Genomic DNA, 19,976 nt, shown 5'->3' on the forward strand with positions numbered 1-19,976 from the left:
GTTAAATCACCTGTTACCTCTGTGTACATTCATACTATCATAACATTACTCCACACTTCCTGAATCTCATATCTGATCCCAAACACTCCATTCAAGATGTACCAACAGCTTTCTACGTTTAACTATGCAATATTGAGGAAGCAATTGTGGGTAGATTATGAAAAAGCAAAGAAACTAAATTTAAAATAAATGTCTTTACCCTGTTAAAATTTACAAATGTATCTAAGAGGCATATCAAAATTAGAATAACAAGAGTCACAGTTTTAAATGCAAGTAGATTAAAACTTAACAAATCAACAAATAAACATTGCATGTAGTAAGAAGGAATTAAAACTTACAGTTCCTCCCATGTGTTCCCAGAGCTGATCCTTGTCTATGTATCCCTGAATGTCAGCCTTGGTCACAAACTTGATCCTCTTCACATACTCAGCATTCAACATTTGTTTTACGATCTTCCAGGCAGCTACAAACAGACCGGTAGTTCCAAAGAACACAGAAATACATGATAATACACAGACAGAGTTTTCCCAGGATAATGGAAATCAATATCTTGAGTTATTGTACCACAGTCTGGCATACCAAACTGAAATTCAATTCATACATGCGTGTTTTCTGTTGTTTTCTATGCTTCTATATACTGCTCACTATTTACATTTCACACAAGAAAAAACACACTATTTTGACCTAAAATGTAAAACTGTTATAACCCCTTTAGGTTCAACACAATCTTGAAAGTACATAGCTAGAGCTTCATCAGATCAATACAGTGGGAACATACCCTGTCATCTTATACAAAGGCAAATGCAAGATAAATCTTAGGTTTCAAGAGATGTTGGTTGTCGATGATCTTGCCTATATGAGTTGTTTTCTAAGAAAACTGGACATAATGAATGTGCGTAAAGTGTCATCCCAGATTAGCCTGTGAAATCTGCACATGCATATCAAGGACGACACTTTCCGCTTTTATGACATTTTTCGTAAAAATGAAGCTTTGTTAGCAAAAATCCTATTTAGGCCAAAAGTGTCGTCCCTGATAAGTTTGTGCAGACTGCACAAGCTAATCTGGGACGACACTTTACGCACATGCATCATGCCCAGTTTTCTCACAACGCGACTCATATGAAGTATTGATGAAAACATTTAAGTGTCATTCTGGGAAAACTGGGCGTAATGCAGGAGGGTTAAGTGTTGTCCTATATGAGCCTGTGCAGTGAAAGAAAACTGTTGGAACTAAGAGACCGGAAACTAAAGTGGTCTTTGGACTGACCTATTGAACAACAAATAGACATTGGAAAAACAATTCTCCCCTATTATTTTATAGACGTGGGCAAATCATACGTTAAAGTGCTACTGGATCATGTAGATATACCCTGCCATTAAAATAATCAGACACAAAATCCAAACATTAATGAATGCAGCAGCTTGAATGTAATTAACCCATTTATGCCTAGTGGACTCTCCCATCCTTCTAAATTGGATCAATTTATTTCCAAAATTAGGGGTGTCAAGTATATTTATGTCTATATTTAGAATATTTCATAAAGAAATTCATTTAAGCAAACAGCGCAGACCCGGATGAGACGCCGCATTATGCGGCGTCTCATCTGGGTCTACGCTGTTTGCAATGTCCTTTTTTCAGGACGCTAGACATGAATGTAATTAAACTTACCATTAAAGAACCATTGCATCTCATACAACAGCAAGTATTCTGCAGTAAAACAAATACACAGTAATTAGACATTATTATTATTTTCAACTCTTTATTCAAAAGTATTACTTTAATCCACATTTTTAGTGATTTCAATCTTTCTTACATTATCAGATATTTCATATTTAGCATTCTTAATTCTTTTCCGAGCCACATTTCACAATAATATGTTGATTGTTTATTAAAGTGTTGTTTTTTTAAATTAAATTGATCACATATTCATTTATAATTGAAGTTATATGTCATTTTATCATACCACCGCATTGATATCTGCCTGATTTAACGTTGCATGATATTTTTGATATCATGGTCAACAGGAAGTTCTTTTATCAGTAATGAGTGAAGGATGGTCATAACTCGGAATCAACTATAAAGTAAATATAGGATCTTGCATGAGTGGTCGTTTTGTATTGAATTTATAAAACAAGTCATCTAAATGAAGATAAAAACGACGCTTGCCAAGTTTTATCTTTATTTAGATGACGAGTTTAATAAATTCAATACAAAATGACCACGAATCTTAGATTCTATTTATAACATGACCAACAAATTTTCTTTTTATTTTATGCTCTCGTTTATTCAAATTGTAAGAGTTTAACTGAAGAAATTTGCTGGAATAATGACGTCATTTCATCAACAAAAAAATGACGTTATTTCACAGTTATACAACTAGTGTAATAACACCCATGTAATAAACTATTTCACTCCTGGAGCGTAGGTCATGTTATGATTGATTGATTGATTGATTGATTTCGGTATGGAATACACATACATGGACATTTAAAACAACATGTATAATACAGAATAGTAGAACACATGAGAATAAATAAACCATGACATGCACACCAAACATCAAGGATAACACAAAAAAAGAGCGACTCTTATTTCCATTGTGGACCTTTGTGCTGGTGGCATGACATAGAGAGCTTTTAACTAACAAAAAGCAGTTATTAAACATTGACCTTAAAATAAAGTTCATATGAGTACACATTGTTAAATGGAATGATATCACAGATAATTGGCCAAATTATATTATCACAGTACAAATCTATATTTGGCATTTTGTATTCACAGTAGGGAATAGACTATAAAGGAATATAAAGAAATATATTGATGGATTACAAAAAAGCTATAAAAAAAAATACTTAAAAATTAATACACAAACTTTCACATAACGCAATGTCCTTAAAACCTAATAAAAAGAATTGAATATCAATTAAAGGAAAGCTGATAAAAAACAATATCACATCTTCAGCAATCAAAATAATATTAAATGACTAGATCAAGATGACCTGATTAAATTATTCCTATACCGAAACAAAAACGATACATAGATAATAATGATATAAACATGGTAAAATTATAAACTGTCCATCAGGTATTTCTTAACTGCTATTTTGAATGAAGGTAATCTTCTTATACTGGATATGTCAGCAGGTAGGCTGTTCCACAAGGAGCAACCAAGAGAGCAGAAGGACTTGGAACCAAAACCTTTGACCTTTGGAATTGCAAAAGCACCCCTACTACATGACCTTGTCTTATATGAATGGACAGAATCCTGGGGGATAAACGACTCTCCCATATAATCAGGAGCTTAACCATTTTTGACCTTGAAAACATGGGTCAAATTTTATAATAATTTTTAGTAAAATCAATCCGATTGAACAAAAAATACAATTTGATACCAAGATGTAATATATTTTAAACAAAAAATGCAACACAAACAGCAAAAAACATTTTTGTTAAATCTTAAGCGCGCGTGCTCATGACGTCATTATTAACACATCAAACGACAAAAGTCATATTATTTCCCGCTAAAACTGCAGCGGCATGTCTCATATGCTCACCACCTGTCATATTTTCTACATGTTTTTGTGTTGTTCATATAGTTATGACAAATACTGAATTAGCTAATCTCTACAGTTGGGCAAGGTTTAAAATATATTTTGTTTTGCCTCCCATGACCTACCAAACAATCACAGACACCAAAAATATTTCTGAAGAAAAACAATTAAAATTAAAATACAAACAAGATGTGTTTGTGGAACACTTTGCCCCCCCCCCCCCCCCCTCCCCCTTGGGGGATGACCTTGACCTTTCATTACTCAAAATCTGCAGCTCCATGAGATACACATGCCTGCCAGATATCAAGTTGCTATCATCGATATTGCAAAAGTTATGGCAAATGTTAAAGTTTTACGCAAACAAACAAACCAGCAAACAGACAGGGCAAAAACAATATGTCCCCCAGAATAGACTGGGGGACATAAAAATATCTGATGTGAAAATTGTTCAATATTCTGCACAAAGCTCAGAGACACTTATTACACACTGAACACTTAAGACTGGAATCAAATGTGCAAACAAAGATTAAAACACTAGATAATCACTTTCAGAATGTAAGTAAATTGCATGTTGAATGAACAAAATAAAAATAATAACAATATTTTCGCTGCCAAACAACCTAGGTTTATTTTGTATGGGTCAAGGAATGCAAGCAAAAAGGTACCATAATTTATTTCTGGCCTTACCTAGTAAGCTAGGAAAGTAGGACTTGAAAGAATTGATGATAAACCTTATGAAATCCATATCCTGAAATATACAATATAAACATTTTCATACTAACTAGACTACATTAAACCTCTACATCAGCTATTTGACAGTGAAAAACTTGTACACAACAAAAAATGATATCAATAAATGACACATAAGGTGTGAGAGTCTTTTCAATCATATCGTACAGTCAAAATCATACTTGAAATGGAAAATTTTAATGTTTTTAACATCCATTTTTTTTATAAACTTAAATAAACATCCCTAATCATACGACACAAATTTCTTTATACTTTAAATAATATTGCTTATTTTTATGTGAAATAGGTTTAAAATGTTCTGCTAGCTTACTGCAACATTGAAATGACATGTTTACCCTAGGCTAATATGCTGCAGACTAAAAAAGGTGCCTTTGTGTTCTATGAACAAGTTTGCACAAAAATGCATATATCGATGGTCCCAATTCAAAATGCCGAACCTACATTTTTTAACATTTCGCGATTTTGATACTGTGCAAAGCGGAAAATCGATGCGCATTTACCCCCAAAATAACGAATTAGTTAACCAATCACAACAGCTCAAAAAGTCATGTGATGTAATGACGAACCGCAATTGGTTGAAGTCAAAATGACGAAGCTGCAAAAAAATGTAACTTCGGCATTTTGCGCGCTAATTAATACATTGAAGCATCAATATAGCCATGTATTTTTTAAGGTAAATTGACGAAACGTAAACTTTTGCTGATAGAATAATTCAATGATGTACATTTTATAGCATTGATGAACGCAAAAAGAGATTAAAATAATATAAAATGTTGAGCCACAACTCATAGCATGTTCCTACAACTTATTTAGTTGAGGTCTCAACATAATAAGTTGTTCCTTTAACTTAATAACTTCTGGCCGCAAGTTACTAAGCTGAGGCCACAACTTAATTAGTTGTGGAAACAACTTACTAAGTTTGGACCACAACATAGTTTAACCAATTAGATAAGTCGTTTCATCTTTACCGTTTTATTACTGTTAGTACCCTTATATTCGAACTATTGTGTGTTCAGTTTCAAGAGCCGGTTTGAGCACTATCCCTGTAAGCTATGGATCCCGGGATTGAGCCCCTGTCTGAGCACTTGCCTTGTTAGCGACTGGGTTCAGGGTTTCATCCCCGGTCTGAGCACTAGCAACGTAAGCGTCGGATTCCGGTTTCGAGTCCCGAAGCACTCGCTTCATAAGAGAGTGGTCCATGGTTTTTGGATTCTAACCCGGGACCCTTCTTGTAAAGGGCGATTGCTCTGACCGGGGCTTGATCCCGGGTACCATCGCTTTCGAGGTGAGTGTTAGATGCCTAAGTTTTCGACGGTCCCTGGGTTCGAATCACGGTCAGAGCACTAGTCCTAAAAGCTAATTTGGAGTTTTCGACGGTCCCGGGGTCCGAATTACTGTACGATCACTAGCCATGAAAGAAGCTTTGGGTCTCTAGATCGAGCCTTGGTTTTGAGGACTTACCCTATAAGCGAAGGCTTGTATTCCGATGTGCGAATTTGTACCAACAGTGACAGGTCCCGGAATCGAGCCCCAGTCTGAGTACTAGCCAAGAAAGCTATGGAACCCGGGTTCAAGCCTGTGTCTTACCACTTGCCCAGTAAGGGAAGGATCCCGGTTGCGACCCTCAGTCTGAGCGTTCGCACCGAAAGCTACGGGTTCACACAGGGACTCGAACCAAACAGCCGTCGCTAACATACCATACTGAGCAATCGCCTTCTAAGCGACCGGTTGCCTAAATAAGCACTAGCTCCGTAAGCAACATTTCCTGGTTTCGAGTCCCGGAATGAGAGCTCGCCTCTCAAGCTATGGGTGTTCGGGTTCGAGCGCCGGTCTGAGCACTAGCCATGTAAGCTATAAATCCCGCATTTTTCGGGTCCGGCGCTAAGACTAGGACTTGGATCAGGGTCAGTTTGCTTAAATGGTAAGTACTTAAACCGGGATTTGAGCCCGGGGCCCATAGCATACATGGTGAGTGCTCAGGCAGGGCCTCCAAATCGGGACCCGTTACGTAGGATGCGAATGCTCAGACTGGGGTCCCAGTCGCTTACAGGGCAAGTCCTTAGACTGGGGCTTAAACCCAAAGAACCATCGTTTAAAAAAAGAGCTATCAGGCCTGGATTCGAGACCGGAATCCGTCGCTTATGTGGCTAATTTTCACACCAGGGTTCGAAACCTGAACCCAGTCGCTAACTTGGCGATTTCTCAGATAGGGGCTCAAATCTGGAATCCATGGCTTACATGGCAAGTGCTCAAACAGGGTTCGAACGGCGGATCTATAGCTGACAGAGATAGTGCTCAGACCGGCGCTCGAACCCGAGCACCTAGTAGTATAAGGGGTACTAATTGTGATAAAACGGTAAAGATGAAACGGCCAATCTGATTGGTTAAACTTAAAGTAATGACCTTAACTTAGTTAGTTGGTCCCACAAGTTATTTAGTTGAAGCAAGTTATGAAGTTGTCGCCACAAGCTGAGGCCTCAACTTAATAAGGTGTTCCCGCAAGTAATTAAGTTGAAGTAATAACTTAAATGAACAAATTACTAAGTTTAGGCCAAAACTTAAATAGTTTTGGGAACAAGTTATGAAGTTGTAGACACACGTTACAAAGCTGAGGCCTCAATTTAATAAGTTGTGGGGACAACGTACTTGGAGTATCAAAATGTTGAAAAGGATTTCTTTCTAGCTTTTCTTTTTATGATCAAGAGTTTCCATAGTTATAGAAATAAAATGACCAACTTATGACCATGTTAGATATAACTAACGAATTTTCTTGTTCATTTTAAATTGTTCCTGTTTAATTTGTTCAATAGATAAACAAGTTTTATCTTTCTCATTGTTGTTGTGTCTTTTCCGCCGCAAGTTTTCTTTATTTTAATACATCTTCGTAACCCCTTTACTTACATAATTAACCTACACAGGCGCTAATCCGTCGCAAAGTGTCCTGCCATCTAATGTCAGATATAAAACATATAACACATATTAGTTCATATCTTTATTTTACGCAATATACAAGAACAAATGTATCTTTCTATACAAAACACAATTACCTCTTAACTGTCTATAATGTCAAACCTACACATAAATGAAAGACTAAATGGCGAAGCTACATTTTTCTGCAAACAAACTAACCTGAAATAAAATTCGCATTATACAAACGTGTATCATGCCTAGACATTCTTAAATAAACTACAAAGTAACTTTTATGTAACATTTTGCTCTTGAAGATGAAAAGAAATGCCCTCCTGAAAAGTTGCGTTTTTGTAGGTTCGGCGTTTTGAATTGGGACCATCGATATGTTTTTTTACATGAACCAGTTTTTGATTGTACAAACAAAAATTTTCAACATATGTTCAATACAATTTCATTGATGATACATTTCTTCTGAGCTTTCATTCTAGTTTGTTATTCATCAATGTGTTATTACTGCAAATAAGAGTAAGATTGTTCAAAAGCTGTATTAAATTCCCCGATCATTCTCACCAGATTAGAGACGCCAGAGCCTGCAAGGTCCAACAACACACACAGTTTCACCCCAGGAAACTGCTTGGTGTGGGTCTCTAGCATGAAGGCAAAACATTTCTTTAATGTGGGCAGCAGCTTTGCATCCCTCCTGTGTTTCTTCACGTCAATATACACTAGAAATGCAGATCAAATCAAGTGAAATATACAGTCAGTCTTTCAAAGATTATTAACCAGGTTTTCCGAAGGAAAAAACTGGTTATTAGATTGGCGAATGCGGGCGGGCTGGCTGGCTGGCGGGCGGGCGGAACAAGCTTGTCCGGGCCATAACTTTGTCGTTCATTGTGAGATTTTAAAGTCATTTGGCACATTTGTTAACCATCATTAGACGGTGTGTCGCGCGAAAAAATTACGTCAATATCTCCAAGGTCAAGGTCACACTTTGAGTTCAAAGGTAAACAAGGGACAAAATTGTCACAAAACCAGGTTTTCGTTGTGAAAAAAAAATCTGATAAAGGGAGAAAACTCAAACTGAACTTTTGAAATGAACAAAAAAAATTAACCCCCTTTGTAAGTTTTTTTTTTTTTTTAAATCTATTTTTAGTCGTGGCGACCTTGACATTGGAGATATTGACGTGATTCTTTCGTGCGACACACCGTCCCATGATGGTGAACAAATGTGCCAAATGATTTTAAAATCTCACAATGAATGACATAGTTATGGCCAGGACAAGCTAATTTATGGCAATTTTTGACCTTTGAACTCAAAGTGTGACCTTGACCTTGGAGATATCGACGTAATTATTTCGCGCGACATACCGTCCAATGATGGTGAACAAATGTGCCAAATGATTTAAAAATCTGACAATGAACGACATAGTTATGGCCCGGACAAGCTTGTTCCGCCAGCCGCCAGCCAGCCAGCCAGCCCGCCAGCCCGCCCGCATTCGCCAATCTAATAACCAGTTTTTTCCTTCGGAAAACCTGGTTAAAAATAGTCATAAATGAGCTTGTCTGGGCTATAACTATGTCATTCATTATGAGATTTTTAAATCATTTGGCACATTTATTCACCATCATGGGACGGTGTGTCGCACGAAAGAATCACGTCAATATCTCCAATGTCAAGGTCGCCATGACTAAAAATAGATTTATTTTAAAACAAACTTACAAAGGGGGTTAATTTTGTTTGTTCATTTCAAAAGTTCAGTTTGAGTTGTCTCCCTTTATCAGATTTTTTTTCACAATGAAAACCTGGTTTTGTGACAATTTTGTCCCTTGTTTTTATTTTATTGCATCATTTTGTTACCATCTACAAATAACTAAAAACAAAAAAAAATAATAATGGACTATCTCAATTTGACCTATAACTTCTAGTTTATATTGTTAAAACTTACACGCAAACAAAACAATATTGACAACTATTTTATTATTGACAACAGGTGTCCCAAGACAGCAAGCAGGCTGGACTATTCTTCAGCTTTGAATAGTAATGTAGGTTTTATGTCAGCAGGGCCCTCAATCCATTTTAGGCGTTTCACTTTTGGGGGGATTTTTATTCTTACTCTCTCATTATTACATTTGTAATTTTAATTTAGTATGTTTGACAAGATTAAATTGAAATATATAATTGAGATATAATAATCATGAGACGATCTTATTAAAAAAAAAAAAAAAAATTACTTTTTTTTTTTATTTCAGGGGGAATTTTTCCACCCAAAAGGGAAAAGAAGTTTACTTTTAGGTGGGGGACTCAAAATTCGGCCGCAGTTTTGATAGATTGAGGGCCCTGGTCAGTCACCTAATATAAGGACCACAAAGTCTTGTTTGAAGTTGAATATGAGTAGTAGATATATAGTATATGTAATCTAAAAGATATGCATTTATTTACAAAAAACAATTAAACAGAATCAGCTTTCTCAATCATAAAATAAGAAATCAACTTGCAGCTATGCACATCCACATGCATTGTTCCTTAAAGTGTAACCATGTTCTTTAACATTTTAAAATTAACCGTTTGTTCAAGAGACCAACATTTATTTCATCGTTACATGTATAAAGTATATTTGACCATAAAGATGATTTGACATTGCTACTGCAATCGACCTTTTTTAGAGTTTTTTTGTCAATTCTACTTCCTTAAATATTATTTGCTGTATTTTTATTTAATATCTGAAACAAATGCTAAAATAAGTTATATACGCAATTAACAAATCAAACTACCATCTTGGTGGCTATCTTGAAATTTTAAGGCTACCCTTTATCTGTCCTTAAACTCTGGCTAGTAAAATGTTTGATATACCTTATACTGGTTTCATGACAAGTATCACAATTCTGGAATGAATAGAGCATTGTTTTTCCCCAAAAGTCTCTCACTGTTTGGATATATTGCACATTTACTGTACCCTTTTTTTGTTAAGTAACTTTAGTACAACAAGCAATTTCGTTGAATTGATATCCCCCACCAATATGCTTCTGGACACAAAAGTGTTATATTTGACACTCAAAAAAGCATTTTTTCAAGATACAAAGGGCCATAACTCCGTTATTAACATTATTAACAAATGGTGTACAATGCCATTTGGCGTGCATCATCCTCTTATCCATATATATATATTCTCATACCAAGTTTCAATGAAATCCACCAAAGCACTTCCAAGATATGGCTCCGGACACAAAAGTGCCGGACGGAGGGATGGATGGACAGACAACGCCAAAACAATATTCCTCCGTGACCGCCTATGGCGGGGTATCACTGTTTGGATATATTGCACATTACCAATAACCTTTTTTTGTTAAGTAACTTAAGTACAACAAGCAAATTCGTTGAATTGATATCTCCCGCCATTATGCATCTGGACACAAAAATGTTATATTCGACACTCAAAAAAGCATTTTTTCAAGATACAATGGGCCATAACTCTGTTATTAACAAATGTTGTACAATGCCATTTGGCGTGCATCATCCTCTTATCCATATATATACTCATACAAAGTTTCAATGAAATCCGCCATAGCACTTCCAAGATATGGCTCTGGACACAAAAGTGCCGGACGGACAGAATAAAAGAGAGACGGAAGGATGGACGGACAACGCCAAAACAATATCCCTCCACCTATGGCGGGGGATAACAAAAGGGCCTTATTATGCTAAATTGCAGATCATTGTTATGGACTTTAGACATCAACCCGGGCACATATGCAGCCTTTTTTTAGTAGAAACAGTGATATTGTGATGTTGCATATTAACCAGAGCATTACACAGAGGCAGATGCCAAAATTTGGGTGAGTATTAGTACTGTAGTATAAGTTCTTAATATTTGGTGAATACTCAAGTGTAAAATCAACTTATACATTTTTAGTCAACACAATAAGTGCATTTCCTTCATTCATGAAGTCACTTCATTTGGTTTTGAATGAGACAATGAAACAATAAGAACAAAGAATGTCATTGAATGAAACAACAATCAACTTGACATATAGAGCCACGGGAAATATTGATAAATGTATCAGTATACATAAGATATTTGCTGTACAGCAAAGTATCATTTGAGTCTTACATTCTCTATTCATCTAAACATTTACTATATACTTTTTAAAGGGGCCGTGTCACGTTTTGGTAAATTGACTAAATAAAAAAGAATAATTTCAGATTTGCAAATTTTCGTTCTAGTTATGATATTTGTGAGGAAGTAGTAATACTGAACATTTACCATGCTCTAAAATAACCATTATTAATGTTTTGTATATGCATCTTTTGATGATTCAAAAACCTGAAAATTATAAAGCATTGCAACGCAAAACGATTGAATAATTTGGAGAGTTCTGTTGTTGTCATAATATTTTGTGACACTACGAGGATTGCTTATATAAAGTATAATATACATCACTCATTGTATGAGCACGGATTGTCGAGTGGTCTTAGCAGTGATTTTTTTTGCTTTAATTTGTTACAGCCTGTGCCTTTTGAATTGGGAAAATTAGCGCGATAAACCATGAAATTGGGAAAAATAGCGCGATAAACAATGAAATTGGGAAAAATTAAGCATTATAAATAGGATTATAAGTAACAGAAGTGATATTGTTTTTAAGTGCATGTTCAGGGAGTTTTCTAGAAAAGGAGTCTGGTCAAATTGGGATTTTTTTTAATCAATAAAAGTGGCAAGTTTGGGAATGATTTATGGACAAAAATGACTAAATTCAAGTTATATATTTTGTAAGATGTTAAAAAAATAAAGTTGAGACCTAGATTTATGAAATCATAATTAAGTTATGAGACTTCTTTAAAAAAAAAAAAAAAAAAAAAAAAAACATTTTTTTTTTTTTTTTGGAAGTTGGGCTTTTTTTGGGAAATTTTGGTCAGAATTTTGGGAAAAAACATGTATTTTTGCGATTGGGAAGCAGCCGAAAATTTTAGCAAAAAAAATCACTGCTTAGCGTTAGTTTTTTACTCCAGGGGTTCATTTATCAATATAAATATTTAATGACAAACTTAATACATGCCAAAATCTGTGAAAAGGTCCCTTTAAAGTACTAGTAATACTAACATCAATATAATAAGGGATGGCTACACTATTTGAATATTTGATTGAGTCTATTATCATAAATGTTTAGACTAGTTGAATGCCCTTCAAATACACTTAAATTTTGTATTGTTTTAAAATAGCATAATATTCCTATTTGAAGAATGTTATTTTCAAACTCAACAAGAAAGTTTTTCACAAGACAGTCCCAAACACAGTGAATTCAATTTTGCTTTGCACCCCTGTCATATGTCAGACATGATTATTTGTATTTATAGAACAGAGGTTGTAAACTCAAATAAAGAGTGTGACCTTGGATAGAACAGTGAAGTAGTAAATACCAAAAAATCAAATATTCTAGTGAAAGAATAAGCAAATATTCAATTAACAATTTTAATATTCGATGCCACCCCTACAGTGATATTTTTCCTTCTTTACCAGAAAACGGTAGTTTTCCAATCGGGAAAAAACTCAAATTTTCCCAATTGCTGTTCCAAAACAATCCCAATTTAAGGTTTCTAAAAAAATAATAATAATAAAAATAGCAACATTAATATTATTTCCCTATGCAGCTCTAAGGCTTGAAACTAAGTAAATTTAATATTGACAACTTGAAAACACTCAGTTATCAATTTTAAAGTATTTAAGAGCAACTTATCAAATACACCAATTTCCCAATCTGAAGACTTCATAACGCGAATTTTCCCGAATTCAGGCTTTTTCGCGCTAATTTTTCCAAATAGGTCTGGTATAGGTACTTTCAAGATTTGGCAAAAAAAAAACTGCCCCTGATAAAAATAAACAAGAGCACTGCATAACGGGTGCCACGATCGGCTGCGAAAGCTTGTCAGAATTTTTTTTTAGAGGTCAGTGACCTTGACCTTTGACCTAGTGACCCAAAATTGGTGTGGCGTGTAGAACTCATCAAGGTGCATCTACATATGAAGTTTCAAAGTTGTAGGTGGAAGCACTTTGATTTTAGAGCTAATGTTAAGGTTTTAGCACGGCGGACGACGAGCTGGCTATGACGATAGCTCGGGTTTTCTCCGAAAACAGCCTCGCTAAAAATCAAAAATATTTCAAATATTGAAACTTACAAATAGCATTGCCATCTTTGTCGTGATTGTGGAAAAATGCTTCCCCTAACTCCCATAATTCTGTTGAAAAACTCTGAGGTGTCAAATCTGTAAAAATTCAATACAATACAAAATAAGACATTTAAAGGGACTGTCAGCCACAACGACGAAGAAAAGAAAAGTTGTAAAATACTGTATTTGTTTACAATTATTAGTTTATATTGATTAAAATATCACGACTGGTATATAACATTACTTAAAAAAAAAGTTGTCAAGTGTTCATATTTTAAGTATATTCGGTAATAAATTTTACTGAGTATGTCTACCAGGTAGCTACCAGTTAACTATAAATAACGCCAGTAGATTGATCATCATCATCACGTGGTGAACCCAGGAATGCAAATTGTGCATGGGTAGTGAATTGTATATATTTTATATATAAAATGATCAATCTACTTGCGTTATTTATAGTGTGTATATCATTATGTCACCTATTTTCGCGATGTACTTTCCATATCACATCGCAATATTTTATTACCGAATATACTGAAAATATTAACTTTTCTCAATTAATGTAATATACCAGGCGTGATATTTTAATCAATATAAACTAATAATTGTAAAAAAATACAGTATTTTACAATTTTTCTTCATCGTCGTGGTTGACAGTCCCTTTAAGAAATGGAAGAGAATACATGTGAAAACAAAAGAGATTTTGGGCAATACTGTCACTGTGTCACCATGAAACGTGGTTCTTATAAGTTTCTGCTGTTTGCACTCCAAAAGATATGAAGCATGCCAGCAAAATGCACAGTACAATACATATATGTGTGATTTTGAGTAATGAGATAACCATTTAACCCTTTCCCACTTACTAGCAAAGTGAAAATGGCTATGTGCAAACAGCATAAAACCAGAACAGCCTGTGAGTAATTCACAGTCTGTTCAGGTTTTATGCTGTTTGTTGCTCATCAGTATCTAAGGGTTGGAACTGAAACCTTTAAAACTTAAATGTAGTAAGAAAGGCCTTTCATTAAATGTAACCTTCTAAGGGACTACAAATCAGTCAAAAAACGTATCTAAGTGGTAAAGGGTTAAAACATAACAGACTTATCAATAAGCGATAGCATGATCAATTGCTTTAAATGATCCTCAATTCATGTCTCATATTTCAGCAGCAAATTAGTGTAATGTGAACATACCGTTTAATCCAATCTCCCTGCGAAACTTGAGGGACTCATGCACATGTTCACAACCGTCCTGAGGAGTCTCATAGGAACGAATGAAAGTGGCTACATACTGGTCGTTGGTTTTGAATTTGTCAACATCTCGTTGATCATATGTCCCACTGTCAAGATTGGCTGGTAAAACAGACAAATGTTTATAAATTATACTACTCAAAATTTGCTAAGGATCACTTTTTATTTTGTTTTGCATAATCTTCAATTTTGGATTACGTTCATTTTAATTTGTTATTTTGCAGATTTTGATATTAGAATGTGTGTTTTTGATTTTATTTTTATGTATTGATTTATGATTGATGCGTGATGCTGGCTGAATCTAGCTAGGGGTGACTTTTGAAGGTTTTAGTGCATGTGTGTCAGAATAGAAATTATTGTAAAAGTCTTCAAACCGTGAAAGGATCTTTTCAATATCGTGTATGGTTCCCATTGGCATTGATTACTGATTGGCATCGCCTTCTCATGCTGCTGATAAGCCCACGGATGCTGTCTTGTGGGATTTAAACCCATTCTTCTAGGAGGGCTTGTCGTAGGTCCTGGATTGTGATAGGCTTGACAGGGCGTGCAGATATTGCAACCTGAAGCATGTCCCAGACATGCTCTATGGGATTGAGGTCCGGAGACCTCGCAGGCCACTCCATCCTGACGATTGTTTCAGCTTGGAGGTACTCATTGGTCACCATGGCTCTGTGAGGTCTGGCATTATCGTCCATTAAAATGAAATCTGGGCCTGTTGCACCAGCATATGGACGGACGTATATATCCAAGACCTCTCTGACGTATCTCTGAGCTGTCATAGTGCCGTTATCAATGATATGCAGATTGGTCTTCCCCTGATGCTGATCCCAGCCCAAACCAATACTGAGCCCCCACCATAATGATCATGGTTTGCGATGTATACTGGTGCTCATTGCTCATTGGTTATTCTCCACACCCGGGCACGTCTATCTGTAAAGTCTACACAGAATCTAGACTCGTCTGTGAAGAGTACTGGTGTCCAGTCATTTAAAGACCAGGTTATGTGATCTTGTGCCCATTGGAGACGAGCCTGGATGTGGTTGCGCATCAATGGAATACGAATGGCAGGTCGTCTAGCCCTCATGCCAACACTATGCAGTCTGTTTCGAATGGTTTGAGTTGAAACTCGAACCCCTGATGCATTCTGAAAGTCATTTTGAAGGGCCGTGGCGTTCATGAAGCGATGACGTCGGGCTTGTACCACAATAAAACGGTCTTGTGCCTGCGTAGTAGCCCTCTGACGACCTCCCCTCTTTCTGGGGATAACATTACCATGCATTTGGTAGCGGCTCCACATCCTGGCTACAACGCAAAGCTGACGTGCCACGTGACGTTGTGACGCTCCTACTTCCAGCATCCCAACCCCCCTATTAATTTCTTCTAAGGTAAGACGTCTTCTTACGCGATAGTTTGCCATTTTAAACAACTTTCAATATGAATGATTGAGCTACAAGTGTAGATTTGAAGCATGTTTACAATGTGTTTGTCAAGTGCAAGGCCAAATGTCATAGCTTTTTCGTGGGTATTGCTTTTCATGAGCTAATTAGCAAGCCTGTGTAAACAAAATCGATAAGACAGGTTATTGGTTATGTAGAATACGCACTCATATATTGGAAAACACAAGCTGTTTTGTTTTAAATAATAATAACAAGATGTGTTTGAGAAACAGAATGTCCCCCTATATGATGTTTGACCTTGTAGGATGACCTTGACCCTTCAACAATCAAAATGTGCAGCTCCTTGAGATACACACGCATTTCAAATATAAAATTGCTAGCTTCAATATTGCAGAAGTGACATTACATGCGCAATTTTGACCCATATACTTGACATTGAAGGATGACCTTGACCTTGACCTTTCACCACTCAAAATGTGCAGCTCCATGAGATACACATGCATGCCAAATATCAAGTTGCTATCTTCAATATTGCAAAAGTATTCATAAAATAAGCGATTTGGGCCACATATATTTGACCTCTGACCTTGAAGGATGACCTTGACCTTTCACCACTCAAAATGTGCAGCTCCATGAGATACACATGCATGCCAAATATCAAGTTGCTATCTTCAATATTGCAAAAGTATTCATAAAATAAGTGATTTGGGCCACATATATTTGACCTCTGACCTTGAAGGATGACCTTGACCTTTCACCACTCAAAATGTGCAGCTCCATGAGATACACATGCATGCCAAATATCAAGTTGCTATCTTCAATATTGCAAAAGTATTCATAAAATAAGCAATTTGGGCCACATATATTTGACCTCTGACCTTGAAGGATGACCTTGACCTTTCACCACTCAAAATGTGCAGCTCCATGAGATACACATGCATGCCAAATATCAAGTTGCTATCTTCAATATTGCAAAAGTATTCATAAAATGAGCGATTTTGGCCACCTATATTTGACCTCTGACATTGAAGGATGACCTTGACCTTTCACCACTCAAAATGTGCAGCTTCATGAGATACACATGCATGCCAAATATGAAGTTGCTATCATCAATATAGCAAAAGTTATTGCAAAATGTTAAAGTTGGCGCAAACAGACCAACAGACAGACCAACCAACCAACCAACCAACAGACAAGGCAAAAACAATATGTCCCCCACTACTATAGTGGCGGACATAAAAACTTCAAATTACACATACTATAACAAATATCCTTAGCAAATTTTGAGTAGTATATTTCAGTACCACAGCAATTCAATACAAGACAAAGCACATTTAAACAAACATATCCATGAATTCAAATGATGAAAATTTTGAGGCTTAAAAATAGCATTATTTTAAATAACACAATTTTACTCTTGCAAATTATTTATCTTGCAATTGTTTTATGAAACTATTTTACCTTTGCAAAAATATTTGAATATAATACTTTTATCAAAATTGAGCCACGCTCTGGCAAAACCGGGCTTTATAAATGTGTGTAAGATGGTATCCAAGATTAGCCTTTGCAGTCTACACAGGCTAACAGGGACACCACTTTCCACCTAGACTGAATTTCAATTTCGAAGAGACTTCCTTGCAACAAAAAATTCCATGAAAGTGGAAAGTGCAATCCCTCATTAGCCTGATCAGACTGCAAGCGGCTGATCTTTGACAAATATTTACACACTAGCATTAAGCCCCATTTTCGAAGAGCAAGGTTGATTGCAAAACGTTCATGTCAACAAAATTAACACATATTACCATTTTCATAGCTTTACAATAAATTAAATATATCTTCAGATGCAAAAATCCTGTCTTTAACTTCTTAACATTTAACTTTGACCCATTGAACTTTCAACTAAGGGGTAATATAACTCCTGTTTGTTTTTAATCTACTGAAATCCCTGAAATCTGGAGTAAAAAAACGAGTTATGATAGAAGAATGATTCCTTTTACCACTGTGCTTTGACAAGAACAGACTTCTCAGCTGCTGTACTTTTTCTTTGATATCCTGGAATAGAATGACAAATGAAAAGATTAACACCCCAGTATGTCCAAAACAGTGATCAAGGCAAATTATTGGAACAGGAGAACAACAAAGTTTGCACCTAGAACATGCCCCTCCCCCAATTTTTGTAACTACACATACCATATTAAAACTTAAATTTGCTGAATAAGATTCACTTATATTGAGCATCTCCTGATTCACTTTGTTTACTTTAACAACGCTGCTCTCATGAGATGTAACACCCATGCGTATTTGTTTCACTAACATAACTATGCTTGAAAATTAATACAGACGCAACCAAAATGAGGAAAAAAAGTATAATTGCATTTCAAATCTTACTTCAACTTAAGTAATCCAAATGTATGCCTATTCCATTCAATTTGTTAGATCCTCTTCATTAAACTTCCCAAAAAAAATGCACAGTGAGGCAAACAACTGCGCTAGTGTAAACGCAACACTTTCATGCATTTGATTGATTTCAAAGATTCAAAGAAAATACTTTTACTTTTTCCATATTTTCCGAAAATGTTGCATGAAACAATCTAGTATATGAACTGTGTGAGCTCATCCCGAAAATAGGTGACATGACAATATACACGTGTTCAATGTATACCAAGTCCAGATCGGATGCTTATTTTATCAAATCTTATAATAGTAACATATATGCTGAAATTATATTTGAACAAAAGGAAAATGTTTGTGTTTTTTAAATTCTTGAGCACTTAATCTGTCGATGATGCTCAAAAGATGATTGACTTATAAGGCCAAACAAAAAATAGTCTTGGTTCTGGGAACCCGACCGACCCTATTTTTTTCCCCCTGACCCTAATGATTTTTTTTGGTCCATGGAAAAAAATCCCAATTTCTGACCGAAATAATCAAAGAAGAAAAATGTGTTTCCCGATAGGTACCGTGTTTTAAATAATTGGACGCCGTGTTTTAGCGTGCCAATGGGGAAAAACTACCGCCAGTCAGTCTACGGTTAACCCAGAATCTGACACGCCCATTAACATTCCCAGTAGTCCAAGTGAGAATGCTAGTTTGTATTCCCCAGAAGGGGTTTCTGAGCAAGCAAGTGATGAACATTTTCCACTGCCAGATTCAGAGTCAGTGCTACCCTTTGTGGCTTCTTAACATTTCAATACTGTATATTTATGATGTTCAGCTTTACTTTTGTGTTTCAAAAAATGGTTGCCTTCAGACATTTGGCAACTTAAATTTGGAAAAAAAATATGTTGAATGCAGGTCCTTCAACTGTGAATATTCATAAATAATCATTAATGACATATTGAGCTATGTATTTTATTTGAACTTCAAGCATAACAAAGTCTGTGTTTTTGTTATCATATAGTGATATACACATACTTTCGTTAGCAGTGGACTGTTGCATTGTAAAAAAACTGTTTTATAATACTTCTTAGCATTTTTGGGCAATACCTATGTGTGATGACATTGAATTTTAATTAAAAAAATCAGAAAAATAATTTCCCAAATAATGCTTTTGTCAATGAAAATTCTTCCCAATTTGGAAAATTTCTCGACTCGAAAAATCCCAATTTTGCTAGGTACTTTTTTCCAAAATAGACAAAAAAAGGCCTGAAAAATGAATACCAGTACATGACCTGTTCTCTTTTGTGAATTCTGTACGCAGCTTAGCATTAGTACAGAGGGTGATTAAAAGACAAAAGGTGCATAAAGAGCAAGGAATAATGAAATGATGAATAATATATGACGACTAAACACCACATGGGCAATGTTTATCATTTGGTCAGTGTTAACACAATCATGGGTACATTAACTGACCCTTTTTCACCCTGAAATCAGTCAACTGGTAAAAAAAAGAAAAAAGAAAATACATGTAATTAACAAGAGTTTGTGAAACACAATGCCCCCTACTGCACCGCTTTGAAG

The 19,976-nt window shown here is 35.6% G+C and overlaps 1 protein-coding gene across 2 annotated transcripts in view; it reads right to left on the reverse strand.

The window, feature by feature from the left end:
• The window catches only part of LOC127855066 (motile sperm domain-containing protein 2-like), a 38,817-nt gene that overhangs the window by 10,809 nt on the left and 8,032 nt on the right, over nt 1–19,976 (reverse strand). For both annotated transcript variants that reach the window (XM_052390405.1, XM_052390404.1), the window contains exons 2-8: nt 18,014–18,068; nt 14,563–14,721; nt 13,382–13,468; nt 7,783–7,937; nt 4,240–4,300; nt 1,670–1,708; nt 339–463 (exon numbers count right to left, since the gene is read on the reverse strand). In XM_052390405.1, the coding sequence (XP_052246365.1) occupies nt 339–463; nt 1,670–1,708; nt 4,240–4,300; nt 7,783–7,937; nt 13,382–13,468; nt 14,563–14,721; nt 18,014–18,068 (681 nt within the window). The remainder of the gene's footprint in view (nt 1–338; nt 464–1,669; nt 1,709–4,239; nt 4,301–7,782; nt 7,938–13,381; nt 13,469–14,562; nt 14,722–18,013; nt 18,069–19,976) is intronic.

The sequence above is a fragment of the Dreissena polymorpha genome, chromosome 13 (assembly GCF_020536995.1).
Source record: "Dreissena polymorpha isolate Duluth1 chromosome 13, UMN_Dpol_1.0, whole genome shotgun sequence".
In the NCBI taxonomy this organism is placed as follows: domain Eukaryota; kingdom Metazoa; phylum Mollusca; class Bivalvia; order Myida; family Dreissenidae; genus Dreissena; species Dreissena polymorpha.